We start from the raw sequence: 23,000 nt of genomic DNA, 5'->3' as shown, positions 1-23,000 counted from the left end.
TAAAATTTCTGCTTTTAGCCGCTGCCCTCAGGTAACTTTTTGTGACTTTTTTCTTTTTTCTTTTTTTTTTTTTTTTCCAGATATAGAACGTGGTCTCTCAAACTGGATTAAAGCAACCTGTTGATATTTTTATTTATACTTTTTTATTTTTGTATTTGACTTAAAGTGCCATGAAAAAATTTGCATATTGCAAGGTGGTCCTTGCCACCTCTTTGGTTTGGGTCCTTCTGGATATGTTTCTATTGCTGTACTTCAGTGAATGCAACAAATGTGATGAGAAAAAAGAAAGAGGCCTGCCTGCTGGAGATGGTAAGTTTTTTTGCCTGAGTAATCTTTAAATTATGCTCATTTAAAATTGCACTTCTTTTAAACATTTGCTTTTTTTGCCCCAACAATATAGTATTGCATCAGCATTTAGGTGTTGCAGAATGTTCAATGTTTCTTTGAATGACTAGGAAATAAGCACATTGCCTGAGACTCTTGCCTGATCTATGTTGCAGACTTAAATGCTTAAGATGTAGAATTTGAAGCACTAGTGTATATGGAAAAATAATAAAACTATGCAACAAGCAGTTCAGGAATGCAAGCTATGTTAATATAGTCTAAAGCATGTTCTAAATTTCCACCAGTGAGGAAGCAAAGGCACTGTTAACTTCAGTAGGCTTGGTAGTAAAACAAACCAAATCAACAACCAAGCTTACTTGTCCCCCTACTCCTAAACAAAAAAACAAAACAAAAGAAAACACACAAAAAAACCCCCCAACCAAACAACCCCCCCAAACCCCAGCCCAAACAAAAAAACCCCAAACAAACAAACAAAAAAAACCCAAAAACCAAAACGTTCCCCCCAACCCCTCAGCCCCCACCTAAGCCAAAATTTGGCCAGTTACTATAGCAATAAGGGACAGTGAATGTTGTAATGAAAATAAATTTGTGAAAATAACTAGAATAAACTTGGATGTAAAAGTGGCAAATGAGAGTGTGTGTGTATGTGTACGTATGCACACACATATGCACATGCTCATGTGTGTAACTTTTTCTTTGAAGTGAGAGCTGTATTATTCAATACTAAAAGTCTTCAGATAAGCTTGCAGTTTTGTTACTGCCCTCTTAGTTTTCGGGTACCAGTTAATGAGCTGACTGGTTTTTTTGAAAGCCAGTACCATTCATGTTGAAAACTTTATTTTAGGGAGGTCATCATAGTTGATCTCATGGGAGAAAGGGTTGGTGCAGGGTGAATTCTCATGCCTGCAATGTCTCAGCGCAGACATTTAGAACTGCAGGCAGCTGCTGCCTCCAGTTCATTCGTGAAACGTCTAATTTTGTAGCATGGTCTCTCCTCCACCAGAAAGGCTGTGTCTGTATGTTTTACTGCTGCTATAGGAGACTTATGCAGTGATGCTCAATGTTGAGTCCAATCAGCCAACTGTACTCAAGATGAATGAATGCTTTCCATCACAAAAAATGTTTTGACCTGTTGACACCTAGTATGGGCAACTTGGATCTCCCTAGGAAATTTTTTGAAATGTTTTAAGAGCAATGTTGAGCTGTTACAGAATAACACTGGGGAGATGTTTAGGAAATGCTAGGTTTGTTTTGTTTCCCCCCTGATGAAAAGGCCAGTAAATCTCCGCTGAGAATAACAATGTATAGGAGTGTAGAATTTCTGTGCCTAGTACCTCTGAACTGTTTTTTCCACAACTGCATGCAAACATTTTAGAGAGGTTATAGTGCACCCGAGTTTTGCAGAAGAGACTTAAACTTTCAGTTGCTTGTATTTCATATTTTGGGTTTCTTTTTCAATAAGCAGAAAAGAAAGTGACAAGAAACTGAACTAGGGTTATGTAAAAAGTATGTCACTATAAGAATTCAGTCTTTTTTTTTTTTTTTTTCCCTTCTCAGAAGTTGGGAAATTTTCTTGAGGATAAGACGATGACTGATATTGTGTTGTTAAGGGATGGATCCACTTTTTGGATTCCCACAAAGTTTTTACACGATGCTAAGCAGATAACTTATGCTAGGCTTCTTTGGAGCTGTCTTGGAAACAACTGGTTTTTTGCTGTTGGCAAACAGCAATGGAAGTCAATATATATCAAACTTGGTTTGATGTTTTGATGATGTTGAAAATTCAGATGACTTTACACATAAAGTCATTGGGGCATCCTTCAGGTGAGGGGAAAATATGCAGGTTTTAAAGCTTAGTATTATGACTTTCCCTAGGCAACATTAGTTTCACTTAGTTGAGTACGGTCTTCATTCCGGCCTTTCCCTAACCTGTGTATGCTAAAATCATTGATATCTTTTTGATGTCTTGTAGTTGGCTTGTAAACAAACAAACCAACCCCCAAACCAACCAAAACTTTGTGTGTAGTTTTGTACGTTTTTCTTGTGTTTTTTTTTTTTAACAGCTGACTTGTAGTAAGGTATGTGCAGAAACATGTCTTCTAGAAACCATGGTTGTCGTTGACACCGTGACACTTCCTTTTAACCTAGTTGCATAGCTGATCTTAGATATTCTTACTTGTTCCAGTAGTTTACTGGCTTGGAGCCTGTAGTGGATTTACTCCTACTCAGAATGCCTAGAATCTCCTCAGATAACATTGAGGCTATTTTTTGTGTGAAGCTTTTATCAAAATCTGCTTTTTCACTTCACTTTTTTCCCCCCCTATTCATTTCCATAATTGATTTAGCTTTCTTGATTCAGCACAAATTATGTAAGTGTTCTGAATTTAATAGTCTCTTAGTCCATGTCACTCTGGTATATAGCTTCTCTTTGCAATCATGGAAGAATTCCATGGCATTTAATGAACCTACTTGACATACAAGTAAGTTTTTCTGAAGAGTTTGTAAGTTTATTTTAGGCTGTGTTTTCCTAGTTGGATAAATTAGTCTTCAGATACTTCAGCAGGAGCAAAGGATTTTGAGGATAGTTTTGGACAGTTCAGGCTTTCATGAAGTTAGAAGGATGTTTTCCTTAGGTTTTTAATGCAAAAAGTGGGGGGAGTTTCTTTTTCAGAGTCAGACTTAGAGCCATGGTCTAAATTGCCTTTGGGAAAAATCTTTCTCCTTGATGGCATAAGATACTAGCATCTTAAATCACGATCTTTGGGTTGTGTGTCTAATATTTATTACCACTGTTATATTACAAGTTGCTTAAAATAAGAAATAGTAAAGGAATATGAATGTGGAAAAAATCTGTGTACACGATTATGGGGAACTGTAAGGTGAGTGGGATAAAGGTCTTTGTGTCCACCATCGTAGAGGTTTGAGGGTTAGTAGTTGAAATGATGCGAGTGTGGAGATGAGGGGACAAAAGATGAAGAGGAAAAGGGACAGGCACTTACCAGGCTGTGAGTAGGAGAGCTGAGGTGGAGATGTTTTGGGAAAAGGGGGTCTGGGTAGCACGGGGCTGAGGAACTAAAGTGATGCTGGAGGAGGGAGAGTTGGAATCTAGTGACTGTAATTGTGTGGGATGGTTTGGTCGTAGGCTTAGGCTTCTGTCACCCCCTCCACTGTGGCAGAAGACGACAGTAGTAGGTAGTTTCGAAGTGGGACCAAAACGCCTAGCAGTGCCGATGGCAGCGTTAACCCGCAGGAGCCTGTGCTTGTCCTGGCTGATTGCTCTTCTCCCCACCGCGACTCCTCCGGAGAGGTGGGAGTAGGTCGGGGGAAGTTCTCTCCAGTGCTCAGCCCTGCGGTCGTCTCGCCCTTCCTGAGCTAACCGGGATGGCGTACGCCCCTTACCCAGGCTGTCGCGGGTGTTCTCTCTATTGGCACCTCTTCTGGGCGGCGGTTCTGGTTTTGTAACTCCTGGTGGTTCATCAGTCAAATTCACAAGGAGTAATTGTTGTGGATGGAAGGCTGTTGCTGTAATTTTTAAGGTTGTTACCACGTTGAAAAAAAAAATCACTGAGCCTTAGTAAGTGTCGTTCATGTTCCTTAGTAGTTTTTTCCACACCTGAAATTCATAAGATGGCTAGTTGAGCATTATTGTTTACAGATGGGGATTCGGCATTGCAATTTAGATTTCACAGCCTGGAATAGAACTTAGTGATAAATGTAAACAAGTTCTAGACTTAAAGAAAGGGTTCAAGCTGTTCTCTAACAATACAAAAAGGGACCATTCCTGTAAACAAAAATTGCCCAGGTAGTACTGTGGTTTTACTAATAAAGATTTTTTGTGTGTGTGTATAGCTCCATCTTATTTCTGTAAGCGTTCTCTATGTCAGCTCTGAGGTCTTGACTTAAACGATGATCAAATGAGTCCTTCCTTACCCCTAGTTATAGGCTTCTTAAAGGTATGACTGCAAAGGAACTTCCACCTTTGGCACTTGATGTAGTTTTTAAATAAACTTCCAAACTCATCCTTTTTCCCTTTTTTTTTTCCTCAAGGGGCATTCCACTTGCGTAATGATTAGAAGCCCGGCAAAAAAAAAAAAAAAAAAAAATTTCAGAGCTAGGATTGGTATTGCAAGAGTCTTGTGATCTCAGCTACTTGCTATTTACACTTTTTTCTGGGGGTAATGACAAATTCAAACTAGGACCAGCCATTTTTGTCAAGTGCCAATCAAGGCCTTGTGTTCTGAATTTTGAGCTCTTTGGTAAAGATGGAATCTCCAAGTTGTGACTTGGTTCGGAATATTCTCATCTGCATAAAAAATTCCTAAGCAGAAAAGTGATCAGCTTCAAGATACAAACCACAGATTTAATATTTGAAAATAGGAACTGTTCATCACAAATCAGTCTTGTTCTGTTAAGGCTGAGGTGTGTGTAAGAGACAAAACTTCTCTGAGCTCCCACCTGTCCAAACAGCTTGCTTGTAATTGGTGGTTCCTCCAAAGGTGACTGGACTTTGTTTTGGTCAGTTTACCATTATTGTGGCCCCTAAAGACATGTCATGGAAGAATCCATCCCTTTTTCAGGCTTTAGATAGTCTTAGATTTTGAAGTATTTGTTTTTCTTCAGGCATATTGCCTGGTAAAAAGAAATTTGTAGTCCATAGACACAAAGAGTTCCTGATTTTTAATGAAGATCTGGAAGAGATCAAGCTCTCTTTGAAACCAATGGTTTACTGATACAAATGAAAAATGTCTGGAAAAACATTACTAGATTTTCAGTTGGATCAGGTGATAAATCATTTATTTAGCTCCAAAACTTGTAGCTGTAAATTAAATTTCTGTTTGTTATAAGTATGTCATCCGTACATGTCTACAGTCCTTCAAAGGAAATACTTTTTTCATAGTTAACAGACAAAAGAGCACTGCAGTTTGCATTTTTAACAATGTATATTAGTCGTTTTGGGAGAATGTTGTTGGTTTGTGTTTATATGAAAACTACATGGTTCTCTGGGAAAACAGATTACCATAAATACAGAAACCTGAGAGAAGATAGGTTAACTTTTCTTAGAAAGTCATTTCTCTGCCCGCACATCAAGCTTGCCTGTCTTTGCTTTTAGTGAGTTCCATAAAGTATCTGTGGATCTAGTTAGCTGTTGCTGGATTTTTCTGCAGGAGAAGGGAGTACTTTATTTAGGTAAAATGTGTAATCAAGTAGTATATATTTGCTAAGGAGATTTAAAAAATTCAACTGATCAATTTGTGGAATTTGTACACCTGAACTCAACTCACTGATGTCCTAAACTAGCATCTAGCAGCAAGATCTGCAAAAGTGAAAGATAAGTTTTCAGTTAATTTAGCTAATTAGTTTAACTGGTATAGTCAAAATTAAGAAACAACTGGAAGTGTAAATAAAAACAGGATTTATTTTTTTTTCCTTCTAAATAGCAAATATGGTAGGATAAGACATTCACTCTTCAGAATGCAGAAAAACGTGGTGAATATAACTATGTTCTGATAGCTTTTGTTTTAATCATTTTAGGTATGTTGAACACTCATTTAATCATTTTTCTGACCAAGTGAACCTATATACTAATTGCTATACACTTAATAAAAATTGTTATGATACCCACGTAATAATAACAAGCTGAATATATAAAATTAAGCCCAAATAATTGCCTTATTGTATGCCATGTTTTTATGTTAATTACCCCCCAAAAGGCACAAATTCTAGTTTAAAAGATTATGCAATTGCAAATCAGCAAGTTTTGATGCGTTTTCAACTGTACTTTCTTAGGAGGCAAAGGTGCAAAGCAAACTGCTTGCTCATTTTAGCCCATGCTTAAAACAAGTGCCTAAACCAATTTGCTCAGGATCTGCTCAGACATACTTATTCTATCAATTTTCAGTGTATGAGTGGCTCGGTGGCAACTTCTAGAATTATATAGCTCAACTGGCAGTCAAGGGGAGTTTGGTAAAAAGAAAGCATCACTGTGGTGGGAGGGTTTTCTCTGCTAAATGTTACTGCATTAATGCAACTAGTGCAATTGCTTCGGGTACTCGAAAATGAAAGTTTCTCAAGGAGCACATTGCACTTGTAACCGATTAATGCTAAATGCAAACTAGCAAAATGTTTCAGTTATTAGTAAGTATATATTTCAAGTCTTAGTGTTTCAGCAAGGATGGAAGGCTTGGGCTTTTTATTTATTTATTTTTTAATTTTGGTTTATTCTTTACATGGCTATTTGCTCTTGGCATAAGCTTTAATTACACTGTGCTGTCCTGATGCAAATTAAGCTAGGCTTATTACTGAGGGCTTTGGTGCCTTTACTTTAAAATACTTCCTGTTCCTCCATATAGATCTTAAATTAGTATTTTTTAAAATTAAAATTTGTACTGAATTTGTAGATAGTAATATATTTCAAATCAGCATTTAAAACATTTCAGTTCAGGAGAAGGGTAAAGAGGTATTTGTAAAGAAAACGTAACCTTTTTTAAAATTTTTTTTTTTTTTTTACTTCTTTTGCTTAAAAACCCAAATAATTCAGGAGTCTGAATTCCTTTTCTCCTCCTTCTCTCCCTCATTGGTTTGGTCAGATATTTGATATTTAAGATTTCTTTGGTTTAAACATGTCAAGTGTTACTGTTTCTGTTTCGAGTACTAACGTTAAACTCCAAAATGTAATTATGTTGACTAAAAATAACGTTAGAAAAACAAGAGGAATTATTTCTAAATTGTAAATGCTAATGTTATTCTGTCAAAATAAAAATGTGGAAATAAATGTAAAGTTACGATTTTACTTTAATCTTTACTAAAATTCCTGTAAAGGAAAATTCAACTTTTCCTGAAAAGCTTGTGTGTGCAAGAACAGTCTGGGATATAAATGTCTGTTGTTCCAGAACTTTTAACAGTAAAGTCAATTAGAACATGATGATGGATAGATATAAACCCTTATTGTTTTTTCAAATGATTTGTGGTGTCTAAGAGTAGCACTTAACTACTTCTGTTAAACTTCCAAATATGAAGATTTGTTTTCACTTCCAAAACCTGGTGGGTTTAGAACTCTATTTTAAACAGGAACACTCCTACAGTGTATAACAAAGTATAAACAAACAAAAGCAAGGATAAAAGTAGTTACCAACATTTTATTTATTCTTAGTTCCAGAACCCATACAAAAACCACATGAAGGACCTGGAGAGATGGGGAAGCCTGTGGTCATTCCGAAAGAGGAGCAAGAAAAAATGAAAGAAATGTTTAAAATAAATCAGTTTAATTTAATGGCAAGTGAAATGATTGCACTCAACAGATCTTTACCTGACGTCAGGTTAGAAGGGTAAGTGCTTTATGTTGTATTAAAAATGTACTGTATTTAAATGAAGTATGTGCAAAGAGTGATCCAAAACAAGAGTTCAGTTCTGTAAGATATTACTGTTGAAGTGAAAAGTAGGAGGATTTCCTGTATATATGGTACTTATTTGTAAAATAAACAGCAGAAACCAGTTTTTTTCAGTGTTATTTAGCTTTGAATCTGATTACAAATAGGAAGCCTGTTTGGGGAATAGAAATTAATTTGGTTGAAGGAAAACAAAGTTAACTTAAGACTTGGTATTTCAGGAAAAAATTACATATTTGAAAAATTCATGCATTACTTGTAATGAGGCAGTCTAAAATTCTGCATTATATGAAATAGAAATACTTTAAAAATTTCTTACCTAATGAAATGTGCAAAGCCTCATTTAGATTGCATTATAATGTTTTCTAATATCCATCTGGTTTGTTTTTGATCTTGCCTCTGAAATATTGATCCTTGCAGAGCTGTTTGAGTCATAAGTAATTAAAAAGAAAATTGTAGCCTTGTTTTAAGTAAAACTAAGATTGCTTTACTCTCCTGGGGTTACTCTGGCAGGGTAGCTGATGAGTCCCCCCCAACGCCTCTTGTTTATGAAAGGGACTCTCAAGTTAGACAAAGCTCATGAAACAAGATTTTCCCAATCAATTATCTGCATTCTCTTGCGAGAATCAGATGCTATAGAAACCCCATTTCTTCAGAAGCTCTGCTGTTGCTTCTGCGTACACGAGGCCTAGCTGCTGGATTAATTGTTTTCATTTCCTACCTCTGAAGACAGTATTAGAAGAATGAGATGAAGCTCTGACTGCTTTTCATTTTTAATGAGTGATAAAGAGCTGCTTTGTAGGTACCTTGATGTATTGTAATGAATGTGATTCTATGTAGCGTGTGAGTTCCTGGTAGAGCTGGTGTTCTTAATAACTGAGCCATATAGTTTTCAAAATATGATTTCATAAGTTTGAATTAATGTTACTTTTCAATTGATTGTCAGATATATTATTAGTCAGATTTTATGGTCCCTACTTGCCTGTTTCTCAGTATAGTGCAAGAATACAAATCATGAACTTACAGGGTTTTCTTTCAAAACTGACATGTTTTTGGGGGGAGTTATATCCTTTTCTCTCATGCTATTGCTCTGATCATGGTTGTAACTTGGCAATGGGATCTCTTGGCATTCATGCAGATTCGTATGTAGTGTCTGCCCCTTTTATCACTCTCCATAGGATAAGAAATTGCCTCGCTGTAAAGTGGTGTCCTGGTTTCAGCTGGGACAGACTAAATTGTCTTCCTAGTAGCTGGTATAGTGCTCTGTTTTGGGTTCAGTGTGAGAAGAATGTTGATAACACACTGATGTTTTCAGTTGTTGCTGAGTAGTGCTTAGACCAAGTCAAGGATTTTTTTCAGCTTCTCCTGCCCAGACAGCGAGAAGGCTGGAGGGGCACAAGGAGTTGGAGGGGGACACAGCCAGGACAGCTGACCCAAAGTGGCCAAAGGGGTATTCCACACCATATGACATCATGTCCAATATATAAACTGGGGGCAGTTGGCCTGGGGGGGATCGCTGCTCGGGAACTAACTGGGCATCGGTCAGTGGGTGGTGAGCAATTGCATTGTGCATCACTTGTATATTCCAATCTTTTTATTATTATTGTCATTATTATCATTAGTAGTTTCTTCCTTTTTGTTCTACTAAACTGTTCTTATCTCAACCCAAAAGTTTTACCTTTCTCCTTCCCATTCTCTCCCCCATCCCACTGGAGGGGGGGGGGAGTGAGTGAGCTGCTGAGTGGTGCTTAGTTACTGGCTGGGGTTAAACCATGACAAGTGGTGACTACCACTGGTTAAGAACTTGTAGTTAGCATTCTCAACTTGTTTTAGCTTCAAGGAAAATCATCAGTTTCTTCAGAGACTTTTGTCAAAGCTGAGATGCTAATTTGGGGTGATTTCCGTATGCTTTTTCTGGAAGAACTGAATTGAAGGAATTAACAAAAGTTTGGGGAAATGATAGCTACACCAGTTGGTTATTGGGACGGTACACAGGAGTAATTTTTCATTATGACCCTGGAAGGATGGAGGAGGCTAAATGACATAATCCGTTTATCAGCATTCATATTGGAAAACTTGCATGTATATATTCTACCATTTTTATAGTGTAAGTACAAAGATAAGAAAATAAATTTGTGGATCTAAAAAGTTGACTTAACCATAAGCTTTGTGAAGTCTAGACTTTTGAATTAACCAAAAATGGAAAGAGAAATCGTTATAAACTATTAAAAATTTGTTACCTAAGCATCACTCAAGCTTTTGCAGACAAATGAAATAACAATTTTAAAATCAAGTTGAGCTATAGGAATTTTTTGTCTTACACACTCGGCCATGCTCTGCAGTTATTGTGTTTCACAGTAAGATATGCGTTATAAATTCAGTGATGTTGCATTTGCTTCTCCTTTCCGTTTGTGTGGACACAAATACTATCACAATACTATGTGTGTGAAAATGGAGTCTTAGAATAAAATTTTAGGTAAGGTCTCAGGGAAGAGTTGGATTTTCTGTTTTTGTAAATTGCTGCCAACAATTTTAACATTTATTTGCTGTGTGCGTTTTTAGTAGATTTTGAGAGAAAAATGGTCCCCCAAAGGCTCCTCCTTTTGTCATCTTTTCAATATGTACTCTATAAGGTCACACTAATTAAAAGTTGGGGTGCATGTTAACGTTTCCCCAGCAAATTTGAGAATAATACTGTGTTTACAAGGCAATGGTATCTTAGTCTGTGTGTGTGGATTAATGTTACTTCCCAAGAACACTGTAGCCATTTTCAGGATCTTGAAAACTACAAATATGCTTCGGTGTTGTCTGTATGTCTTATGAAAGTATTTATCTGATTAGTCAAAACACTCACATGGTCAGAACCTTCTGCTGCGTTAGTGGAGTTGCTTCTGCTATAACTTGTTCTATCCATATATCCCTGATAATATGGAAATAGTTTTGGGAGAAGGTGAATGGGTAATTTCTAATCACTCCTTACCACATTTATGTGGTAAGCTGCCAGTAGCACTTTCAATCAAGGTTTTGAAAAAGTGGGATATGTTCAAAGGCACACTTAGCTGTTCAACCATGTAATTATTTTCTTCGCAGGTTTTGTGGGTTGCTTCCTTTAATGTGGTGTGGGGGGAAGATTATTTCAAGTCCTATATGTCAGTTCTTCTGAAATACAGAAGTCTGTAAAAGTTGTGCCTAACAGTTAATCGTTCAAAAGCTGGTGGAATTAAGTGTGCCAGGACCAATTTGCTGCATGTATTTAATGGGGATGGCATAACCTGTCAGCTGGAGAGCAGTTTTCAAAGTAGTCTACATTATCCTTCATATTAATTTTTGGTTCTGCCAAAGCCTCGTCACCTGTGCGAAGGCAAGCACATTTGTGTACCTGCTCGGTCCTCGAGGCAGCGAGTACCTTCATGGGTTACGGGTTCTGTCTCGCATGTCTGCCTCCTTCTGCTCGTATGTTCATCTCTATAGATGACCCGCTCATCGTGTGGCATCATCTTTATGTTTTGGCCAAGAAATTTTGTTTCCTTACTAGAAGAAAAAAAAAAAGTGAGCTCTCTTAATAACTTCTAGGCACTTCTCCAGCTCAGGGAGCTCCTCAGTAAGAGACACCTACAGAAGTTGAAATTTGTGTTCTGCTGAGCTCTGGCCCAGTTGTATTAACAGGTTCATATTTATTTTTATTATTTACAAAATAAAATTACAAAGTTACTGAGGCACAGAGCTGCCTTTAAAATCACTGACATATGCCTGAATTGCTAGTCATTTTGTGTCTGTAATCGGGAACATTATTCTACTTTTCTCGTTATCCCAACTCAATGATTCGCTTAGTAGAAAAAACTAAACCAAAAGTAATTTTCTTAGCCTGGATACTTCCCCGAATCTGGACTGGGGCATGTTACCGTAACTAACTCATGTAACTGACAGTGCCGCAACCTCTAGAGGGTTGTTTTTGCGGGGGAACAAGCAGCTGGGGACAGCAGATTGGTTTTAAGTTGTTAATAGAATGATTCTTGTAAGCACGTCTTATTCTGGTCTGTGAATCAGTCATCAAAGTGGGAGTTGATTCACAGTTGCCAGGAAAATACGCAGCTGTGGGCTTGACATGACAGCGAAGAGTAAAAGATGGGTGATTAGGAACACTAGAGTCTTGCCTTCATTTTGCTGAAGTTGAGGGAGGCAGGGAATGAAATAGGTGTCAGTGACTAAAATAGGTGTTCAGCTGTGCCTATGTGTCTTAGACCAGTATTCAGGCTGGAAAGTGGCGTGGTTAAATGCACAAAATTTGTATGTATCGTGTGACTTGGTTTTGCTCTCAATGCTGTTTGAGGTGACTTTGGAAGCTGCTTTGTAAACTGAAGAATGAGTACTGTGTTCTAAGGCTGAACTTTCCAGCCTGTAGTCATTACTTAATAATTTGTGGAATATATAAAACATTTAAGCAGGCTTTTGGGTCCCTGGTGTGAGAGTTTAAACCCAATTCTGACTTTTTTACACTAGAAAAGAGCATCTTAAAACGCTCTTCTTTTCCAGGCACAAGTGGTCAAGGCTGGAAACAATGGAGGCATAGCTGGGACAGAATAATGTTGCTCACGTAAGCTCAGGTCCCCACTGGAGTTTATGATGCAGCGCTAGAAGGGTGTCATATTTTGCAAGTTGTCATATTTTGCAGGTTGAGATTTCTTGGAAAGGTGATGGGCTTCCCCAAGCAGACCTGCAGCAAGGAGGAGTGTGGATAGCTTTAGGATACTTCAGCAACCCTTTCTCCAAGGCTGCAGGTTCTGTAGAACTTGGCATAAAAGATCTGTCTTGTCATTTTGCTCCTTAGTTGGTATAATTTTGCCAGAATTAAGGGTATCGGACGTCGTCTTATACCTCAGTTAGTTCTGCATAACATTTGGGATCTTTTAACTGTCCTTTTTGCAAACTGTCTGTATTCAGGAAATAGGTATGTTGGGGTTTGAGTGGTATAGATAGTGTTAGGGCATAATCAGAGTTTTTAGCCAGATGACCCTACATATTTGAGTGAACTGGGTCTAAATTAATATAAACTATGACTTCAGCCACTTAATAGAAAAATAAGATGCAGATCTCTAACTAAGACCTTAATATTCAACTAGTGCAGTAATGTGGTCAGTTTAAGTTATTATTTAAAGCTTTTTTTGCTGAATCAAGCTACCCTGCTCAGTTCCTGCTGCTAAGCTTACTTTCACAATAGGGAGGAAGTAGACAATTTTTTTTCTGGGGTTAAAAGCCGTTCTTCTACATCTAACTTACATGAATGTTGTGGAGTTTGTAGCAATTATGCTGGGCTCCTTTCTGAGTAAGTCCTTCAGGTGACTAATTCTGTCATTTCTTTGCTTAGAAAGAACCATGTTTAGATGTAGGCTTTAGATTTAGGCACTGTTAATTATATGATACAATATAATGCTTTTCAGTTATGGGACTGCAATCTGGTTCTCATGTGTGCTTTAAAAATGTATTGTTGATTTTAAGCCTGAAATATACATGTGAGAATACACTGGAATTTGGATTTGTAACTTCTCAAGACAAATTGATTTGCTTTATACTTTAAGATACTACAGTTGAATCATCATGTGACACATTCCTAAAACTTACACAATCTCTGTGTGAGGAAAATAGTTTGAGTAAACCTATTCATGGTGAAACTAGTAAAGGGACACATGCAAGAGCATGCTCTTGTCACACATTTGAGTTCCATTTTACTTGTTTTTTTAATGGCAGCACTTGAAATATTTACTTCCGTGGGAGGGTTGTGAAGGTGTGCTCTCTTTTTTCTTTAAGTATTTTAATTCAGGAGAAGAGCTAAGGGGATAGTTTTATACTACATATAATCTGGTGTAAACGTGGACTGCAACCAAAAGAAATCTTCCACTGCTTCTGTTGATACTGATCTGACGATTGTGTGGCCTTGGCGTTCGCTGGCTGGGTGGAGGATTGCACAACAAAAAGGGGGAAAAAAAGTATATTTTGTTGAATCAGCAAACTGAAGCAACATACCCAGCAGCTGTATGATTACCAGATCTGGCACAAAGAAGGGGATGGGACAAAACTGTAATGGTGAAAAGTGGGATTACTGCTTTTGGCAGCAGCCCACGGTTGCACCAGATTAGGTGGAATGGGGGGGAACTTTCTTGCAGAAAGTGTATATTGAAATCCCCATGAAGTCATGGGGATTTAAATAGCTCCATAAATTGTGATATGCTTTGTGAACTTTTGGTATTCATTTAGCTCAGGTCATAGTGATGTAAAAGATAATAAAGAGCAAAGTTGTCAACACAGGTGGGGGAAGACTACAGAAGTTTATTCAACGTTTTGCTACAAGCTAGAAATCCAGGCTGTTAATTATCCTGGCATCTGTAAAGGAAATCTGCTGATCTGATGACCAGCAATGTAACTTTCAGCAGTGTCATGCTAGAAGCCTGAAAGCCTGTGAGGTATTAAAGACTGTACAATTCTTTCAAGCAAGGAATGTTTTTTCATCTGGCTTTTGTGGTGCATATAGCTTGTTACTGGCCCACTGTAGAGTCAACATTTGGAAATGTTCTTGTTCATGTTGACTTAGTGAGTTAGGTGGAAGAAATTACCTATGAATCTTTTTCCTAGAGAAAGTTTAGAGGGGAAAAAGTAATTTCAAAAATAAGCTTCCTTACTGTAAACTGTTCTTTGAGAGAGAGATGTATGTATGCAAAGATATATACATGTGTGTGTCATATATAGACACACAAACACTTGGCAATCTCATTCTTAGTTGTGAGTGTCTTGCATTTTGGATGAGCAGCCATATCCTGAACGTTATTCAAATTGATAGGTCAAGTATGGAAAATAATTTGGCTAGAGAACTTAAGGTTCAATTTCAGTCTTTGAGGACAGAATTGGTTTTGCTTCTGTCAGGAGATGCTTTCCTGGGATCACTTTCAGGATAAGGAAAATTGTCGATTGCACCTAATTATTTTTGTGAAATTCTGCTTGAATTCTGTAACCACAATGGTTTTAAGGACCATTTTGGATTTTGTTTCCAGGGTCTAAAGAAGATTTCTACTTGACTCATGAGATAATGCGACCTTTCTTATATCCAAATCTTTGAGATCAGAAGAAAGGAAAATTTCATACTCTTGATGTCAGGTAAATTACATAATACTATTGAAGGCAGACATTAAGCAGGCTGGATGGAAACGTTTAAATAAGCATAAGGGATTTGCCTGCATTCAGGTCACCTGTTCAGAAGGATTAATTGGAGTTGTGGTATGAATTATAGAACTGAAGACCTCTTTCTAAACTGAATTGTTCAGATTTCACTGGAAGCAGCAGCTTCAGGGGTAGCGTGAAGTTTTGTTGCGACCTTATCTGCAGTGCTTTCTCTCTGCGCGGCCACAAGTTAAAACTGTGGTTGTATGCAAAGCCTGTGTAGTGAAAAGTGGTTTGGCATGTTACGACAGTCAGTGATTCCATCTTTCTCAGGAGTCTTGCTTTTAGCCCTTTCGGCTGTGTTGTTTCTGTGTGAAAATTAGATCTTTATCCAGCTCGATTGTCTTCAATTTGAGGGCTTGGGGTATTCTTAAAATATATGTCAGAAGCAGATTTATTAACACCCTTATTCATAATGATCTCATGAGGCTGTTGCTCATATCCAGGAAAGACTAAGTCCGTGTTTACCAGAAACACACCACTTGACTTGAGTGTTGGTGGTTCTTGCTGGAGTGTTTTGACACTTTCTCTGCCACCCTGCTACAGGGCGTTATTCTCTGATGGAAATGTAGGTCAGTCTCTGCAGCTTCAGGGTGACTCTCAAGAGTCTTATTTTGAAAGTGTTTTCATTCGTGATTTAAGTAGAGAGAAGTTTTTGCGTTGGGCATGGCTGCGCCTCAGCTTTGTTACGTTAACTTTATTGCAGGCTATAACTTATGGCAAATGGACAGGTAAACAATGGAGTACTGACATTTTATGCCACTGCAGCAATATTCATCAGATATCAGTAATTAAACCCTGAGGTTTCATGAGAGGAGTTCGGATTTTCTGATTTTCCTCTCTATTGATCTGGCATTAAATTTGGTAATCTCAATAGAAAATAAATGTATATTTTCAAGTCTAAGGATACTGATGCTTACTTCCCAGAGACTCCAATATATTTTAACACTGAAGAGTATGCTGTCTGTACTGCATCAGTAATATTAAACAGATTTATTACAGGGGCTGTGCTGTGTAACATTTCCTCAAAACTTCAGCTCTGACCTGATTTTCAGCAAGACTTGGATTATTCCTTTGTCCAATTTAAGTTCTGGGATGCAGCTTATTTATAACTGCAGCTTTTATTTATAACTGTTGTTTGTAGTATGCAAGATAAAAGATTGTACTGAATTTGTAAGATGACTAAATATGTTTCCCTCCCTGCCCCAATCTGTTGCTAGTACGGCTTTCAAAAATGCATTGGCACCGCATTATCATACTGCACATATGAGCTCGGGTCTGAGCTCCACTGGGATTTCCCAACGGAGCTGCTTAGTGCACAGGAGACACTTCTGCTTGTGTTCCATCTCTGTCCTTTATCAGAGTGTGCTGGGCTGTGTGCACTGGGCTAGAAAACAAGGATGGCATACGTGGTTTTTTTGCTGTTGAATGTTTTTGAGCCACTGGAAATTATTGGTCATGCCTTGTTCCTACGAAAGGCTCGTGGAATCTGGGAGTAAAATTGGTGTCAGGTGTAGCAAATCATGGCTCAGGTGGTGTCTGAGTCTATTGATTGTTGTGATTAGGTAAGCATGAGTGGCCTCCTTTTGAAAATTCCATATTTAAAAAAAAAAAAGTTCCTATGTTACTTGCCCTCTCGTTGCTCCTCTGTGGAGAATAACCTGTTGGCAGCATCAGAAGGGGTAGAGGTCTGCCCTGTAGTATTTAGAAATTTAACATTTGCGTTATTTCTAATGCAGAATCTAATTATGACATCATCTTTCTAGAAGATGACCTGAATTTTTTTTTCCGTGTTTTGCTTCAGTGAATGAGGTTTTCCTCATGACATAAATGTCATGGTAGTGTATAACTGATTTCCTACAAGATCTCTATCCTGTTTGTAGCTTTTTTTGGGGGGTGTGATTCTTCAGCCTATAAAAGAAAAGTATTTAAGAGCTATCAGGATATTAAATCCCATTTTATTACATTACTTTCAGAAATGATTTAGCATGACTTTGAAGGGTATGCAAACAGATCACTTGTTAACATTGTAAAAATTTGTCTTTCAAGACATGACAGTATTGCACATGTAGCAGTCAATCTTGGGTTTTAGGAATAATTTCTAAGTAAATTGATCCATGAATACAATTTCATAGTATTGATAAAATGCCAAGTGCTAATCTGTAATGAGATGGCTGCACAGCTGCATTTTTGTAAGGTAATATTTAAAGTGTTTGTGAAAGTCCCAAGGGTAAACTGAACGAGGTGGCATTAGCATCGCGACGGGTGGTGTCCCGAGACGCAGAGACGCCAGGAATTCGGGTGCCGGTGGCTGGAGTGGGTAAGCTTTACTGGTCTCGGAGTCGGGCACTGAGCAGAGCAGATAGGTATCAGAAGAACTTCACTTTCTGAGGAATTCAAATGAAGGATCTTGTAAGATTGCCGGGTAGATTTCTTCTGTCCCTGAAGTGGTGAAGTATGTTTTTTCTCATTCGTTCACTGGCGTGAGAGAAGAGGCTTCCAGGTCTGGCAGATGCGGAGGAGAGCTGGAGAGCGTACGGTTGTGGTGGTGTAGGAAGCGCAAAATAAAGGGTTGTCTTCTTTCCGTGCAAGACTGTGCTGAAGCAGCAATTAAACTCTGAGACTTAATGGCTTAATTTTATTTGGACGGAATTGCCATATTTGATGTCTCCTCTGGTTATTTTTGTAATGTCTCCTGTGGATTATTTGTACCCTGGGCTGAAAGAGAAAGTAGGAAAGCACTTTATTCATAGGCTCTTTAGGTGCATCTGAAGTAGAATCAGGTAGTTTTCAAGTGGCTATACATAATCCACTGAATAAAATTCTCTTTGACTTTTTTTTTTCCTGAACATCTCCCTGTCTAAAATGTGCAGAGCATCTATATAAGATTCAATTAACACCTTCACAAAAAGTCACGATAATGGAGAAGCGTAACACAACTCACAGTTGCTTTTGGCCTTCTGTTTTAAAAACTTACGTAATGGATTTAAAACTTTGAAATCAGGCTACAGGGTGTTGGGGACAACAATTTGTATTTGTTTTGCTATCACTGTTCATCTTTAGTGATGCTATACACATATGTTAGGATCTGTCGTCCTTCCTTTGCATTTAGTCCATTAAACTTAAATTCAAGTTACAAAGGATTTGGACCTGTTACACTGCCGCCTTGTGCTCTTGAGGAGATATGGACCTAGGAGTAACCATGTAGTTATAAGGAACTGGGCCAAAGTATTCTGAATGATGATGCAAAATAGCAAAATGGTGAAATTCTGTGAAGAATGTGTATGAGCATCTTACAAAGGTTGGAGCAGAGTCACGTCTTTATAGTCCTGTGGCTCCTTTGTGAAGCAACTTTTAAAAGTGTAACTTGTAAACTTAATTTTTTTTCTCAAATCTGATTTTGATGGTGCATTAAAGATCACGGATAACTTTAATTTTATTTTGTGATTAATTTTCCATTTTATTTCCTAATTACATGAAAGCAAGAAATCAAATATTAGGGAAGAGTACAAGGCTAATGCAGCATTCAGTGCATGAGACAGGGACTTGCTATGAAATAAAGAACATTACTGTTTTGAGCATTGGAATGTGTACATCAAGAAATGTAGACTAATTAGGCTTTCTGTCTTGATCATATTTTAACAATCTGGCCTATTCTTTTTCTGTGTCTTTAGGTAATAGGGCAGTAAGTCTCTGCTTGCATTTAAAATGTCTGACATTTTGGGGGAGTTTCCACAATCTAAATAATCTATGGAGTCACATTAGCCGAGAGTTTGCATGGTGAATGCCATAGATTAAGGAAAGGATGATGCATTCCATGTGAAGTAGCCATTCTCAGCTGCCGTTTGGAGACTTCATTAAATTACTGGAGATGGTATGCCTTCCTAATATTATGCACTCAATTTTAAAACTGTTTGAGGCATGATCCAACAAAAGGAACATAATCTATTAGTAGTTAATTAAAATTCAAATTGTCCTTAATTCATACCCTATGTGTCATAGCCTTCATGGTTATATTCTGCTACTGATGTTGCATAACTGTTGGTTGAAACTAATGCTTTATTTTAAATTCTATAGTAATCCCTTTCTGGCGTAATTTGTTTTCAAATGAAAGACAAAAAGGGCTATTAATTTAAATGTTTGTTAATAAGGATAAAACATGAGGTTTACATAGAAGGCTGATGCTCTAATCACAGGCGTCAACTGTTCTATTTTATTTGTCTTATGTTCTGTGGCAATATGTTCCTGGGGGGAAGGAGCCTATGTCAGTGTTTTCAAAAGTAAAAACAGGGGGGGTTATTTGTATATATTCACAAAAACTTGTACAAATATAGCTAAAAGGTATATATAGAAAGGCAGGTGAAAGCAGTATTAAAAATCAGATGTCGTACTGTTAATTCTTTCCTTTATCCTGCCTGCATCAACGAATCTTCCCAGAATAACTTCACACCAAACACTTTATTAAGAATAGCATGCAAAAATTCCAAACCAGTTCTGTTATGAAACACCCTCGTGTTTCACACGGCAGCCTTTTACGTATTGGTAAACAAGCCAGGGTAGGGTTGCTCTTAAATTGTTATCCCAGAAAGGGTTGATCTCTGGGGGTCAGAACAGCCAAGTCTCGTTACGGAAAGGAGGATGTTCACCTTCTGCAGGACAGGACAGTGGGAATGCTTTGCAGGGGGTAAGGTTGTCCCGAAAAATCCCTGTAAGCCTTCCTCTTAGTGCTAAAGAGTTCTCTTCAAAGACAGATCTTAAATGTTTTGATACATTCATACTTCAGACAGCTAATGATTTATAAACATGGTGGTTCCTGATCACTTGGCTGGCTTTTATTGTAACAATTCATTAATTTGACCTCAGTAAAATAAAATCTTCTGTAAAACCATAAAGAAAGGCAAGGCTGGAGATGAGAGATTTTGAATTACAATAGTAGATCCTGTGGCCACCCCAGCAAGATATTCCTGGTGAATGACATGTTACTGCTTTTTGCAGAAAACTGCTAACGGGCTTCTCTCAACTTTTTTACAAATATTCTGCCAAAAAGTAGAGGAACAATTGGTGGATTTGTATTACTACTGTAGCTGAAGGTCTACAATCAGACAATTATTTTCTGGTCTAGGGAGTAGTGCAGCAGCAGGAATAAAACATCAATAATTTGGTTTTAAAGTAGCAAAATAGGCTGAACAAGTGACAAACATGGGGGAAAAATTATTTGGCTGATGATTGAATTTTTCATCTGAAATTCACAGCATTTTTATGAAAAGCTAATTTTCAAGTGTTATCACAGAAATAACTTTATCAGTTGGCATGCTTTGCAAGTTTTTTTTTCCCCCCACGTGAATTAAATGGGAAAACGTAGGGATATATGGCTGCTTTCCCTATGATGTTCACTTCAGCATGGTGAACAATTAAATTTGGCCATAATTGCGTAAGTAAGTAAGTATAATATTGAAGACAGATAGTGTCTGATCCTACTGCTGCAATTCTCAAATGAAACACAATTCCACAGCAGCTCTGCCAGATATTTCTTGAATTGTACCTGGACTTACTGATCTTTTCTGGGATTTCTGCACACACTGGGCTTTTGTCACCACCTCCGAGCTGAAATGCCTATGTGCAATGAGAGCTGCTCTCACTTAGAAGAGCTCTGGCTAACCAAATTATCCAGCAGATAAAACATTCATGTTGGGAACCCAGTTTTGGCTGACGTACCTGGTATCACTGGTTACGTGGGATTAGATGCTGACACTACGGTCTTGCATTGGCAGGCTGTTCTTTCAGTATTGTTTTTATATGTTAAGGGTAAAGGATATGCACTATGTATGTCTCAAGCCCTCAGACAGCACTGCTGTCTGATGATTGATAGTCACGAATACTTGTTAACGTATTTTAATAGCATTTAGATCAGGTTACATTACAGTGAATTGACTCAATAATTAGGGATCTAATAAAAGCTTTTTTGTTGGAATGAAGCTCCATTGAATATATTTCTTTTTCCGCTTCAATGTTTTCCTTGTGCTTGAGGTCTGCATATATCTTTACCTTTTGATTCTTAAAGGATTTAGTACCGTCAAATCTTATGTAAGTTTGTGTGTGTCATTTTGAATGTGCAGGAGGAACAGATCTGTGCAGAGAACACTTAAATTTGCATGGTTATTTTTTAGAGCAGAATTGTATTTTCAGAATTGTTAAGAGTACTTTATGTACAGCGTATTGAATTTTCTAGGAGATACTGGCAATATCACTTGTTTTAATTAGTATTGCAGAGTGTAAAATATTTGCTGCATGTGGGGTTACTTGGTGTGTATGTCATTTTGTATAAATGTCCTCTATGTGCTGTTAGGAGAGCTAAACCTATGGTCTTCCATGGACACTTTTGTAATGTGAATATAATTCTCTTTTAACTTGATGAACCAAACATGTATACAATGAGGAGGAAAAAAAAAACCCTCTTCGTGTAATATAAAGACATTAAATTATGAAATATACTTAACTCACCGGTATTATAGGTAGCATGCATGTAGTCTTGGCTTTTTCCAAACATCAACTGTGCCAGAATTTTTTGCCTCTTTTAGTTATTATTTGGTTTTGTTCATTATGTACTTTTTCTTGCATTTGCTTCCTAGTTTAAGTTTACCATTTCTTATCTTGCGTGTGTCTTTCCATTCCCTCTCTGCCCCCATTACAGTATTAGGGTTTCCCCCTTACCCTCTGAGGGAGTGCAAGCCTAAATTAGGGGCTTGAATTAGTGTATCTGGACATGCCACTCTTCACAAAACAGTGGTAGTGGAAATAAAATAATCTGTTGCCATCTCTGTGTGTTAGCCGTATGGATGTCGCTTTCATTTCTAGAATTGGTTATTGAATTGAGGTTCTCCTTTCTTAGTGGTGGGTTGGAATACACAGAGGTATACATAAAAGTCAGGGTGGTTTTTAGTTAAAAAATATAAACCTGTGCACCGTTTGCTCCTTTGTCATTCTTTGCATACAACTGATATATCATGAATGTTAGTATTGATACTCAGAAATAAACCTCAAAATTGCAGTTCTAACTGAAGCCTTGACCTTTACAAATACATGCCTTATTTTTGTTTATAGGTGTAAAACAAAGGTGTATGTAGACAACCTTCCCACGACGAGCGTTGTCATTGTTTTTCACAATGAGGCTTGGAGCACTCTTCTACGAACTGTTCATAGTGTGATAAACCGGTCACCACGACACATGCTGGAAGAAATCGTCCTCGTCGATGATGCCAGTGAAAGAGGTAATGATAACGTCAGTGCCTTAGCTTGCTGCTTTTTTTGCTTCAAAAATTGAGACTGTAGAAAGTCAGTCTTAGCTCTCCTCAGCAAGGCACAGTAGCTGGGGCAGGAGAAGGCAGTGAGCAATGCCCATTTTGAAATACAGGTGGGTCATTCTCCGCTGAAAACTAGTGTAAGTTTATCTGTCTGTTTACTTTTCTGCTGACAGTGTAGAGTTCGTGTTTGCTAGTGGGTTTATCCAGTTACAGCTTTCATGTTCTGTGTTTAGGATTTTAACACATTCCTAAAGTTTGAAGGCATTTAGTACTTGAATCACCTTGTGAATAATAGCAAAGGCAACTGTGTTCCTCACACACATCCAAATTCGATATCGCCATCAAGCTTGGTGTTCAGAGGGATTAATTTTGATTATTCAGTTCATAGGAAGTTGAAATTCAGTTCCTATGTTGTAAGAGATTCCACTTATTAATAACTAGTGGTCCAGATGAAAACTCCGTGGTACAGAATGAAACTTTCCATGTGTAATGAAATTAATAGACAAAACTTGAGGCTGATTTTCTCATAAAATAAAATAACTTTATTTAGATTTTACTCTTTTCGTATTTTTTGTAAATTACAATATAGTAGAAATAAAAACAATATTCTAGACCATACTTGATACTTGATTTTGATTAATAGTTGATATTTGGCTTGTTCTTTGCTTGATCTTCCTCAGTGATATGGGTTATAAAGTATAACTTGAGGGATGTTGGGGGGGGGGTTCTTGTATTTGTAAATGGAGATGACAGGTTATTA

The 23,000-nt window shown here is 37.6% G+C and overlaps 1 protein-coding gene across 5 annotated transcripts in view; it reads left to right on the top strand.

Moving 5' to 3' along the window:
- GALNT1 (polypeptide N-acetylgalactosaminyltransferase 1) overlaps nucleotides 1–23,000 on the top strand; it is a 109,905-nt gene that overhangs the window by 62,108 nt on the left and 24,797 nt on the right. For 4 of the 5 annotated variants that reach the window (XM_075022712.1, XM_075022713.1, XM_075022710.1 and 1 more), the window contains 3 exons: nucleotides 81–309; nucleotides 7,496–7,670; nucleotides 22,041–22,207. In XM_075022712.1, the coding sequence (XP_074878813.1) occupies nucleotides 171–309; nucleotides 7,496–7,670; nucleotides 22,041–22,207 (481 nt within the window). In that variant the 5' untranslated portion in view covers nucleotides 81–170. Of the gene's footprint in view, nucleotides 1–80; nucleotides 310–7,495; nucleotides 7,671–14,830; nucleotides 14,877–22,040; nucleotides 22,208–23,000 lie in introns of those variants that run through there. The other variant, XM_075022714.1, reaches the window with a different exon arrangement.

This window comes from Buteo buteo, chromosome 3, assembly GCF_964188355.1.
Source record: "Buteo buteo chromosome 3, bButBut1.hap1.1, whole genome shotgun sequence".
NCBI classification, from domain to species: domain Eukaryota; kingdom Metazoa; phylum Chordata; class Aves; order Accipitriformes; family Accipitridae; genus Buteo; species Buteo buteo.
This window is presented reverse-complemented; position numbering and strand designations above follow the sequence as displayed.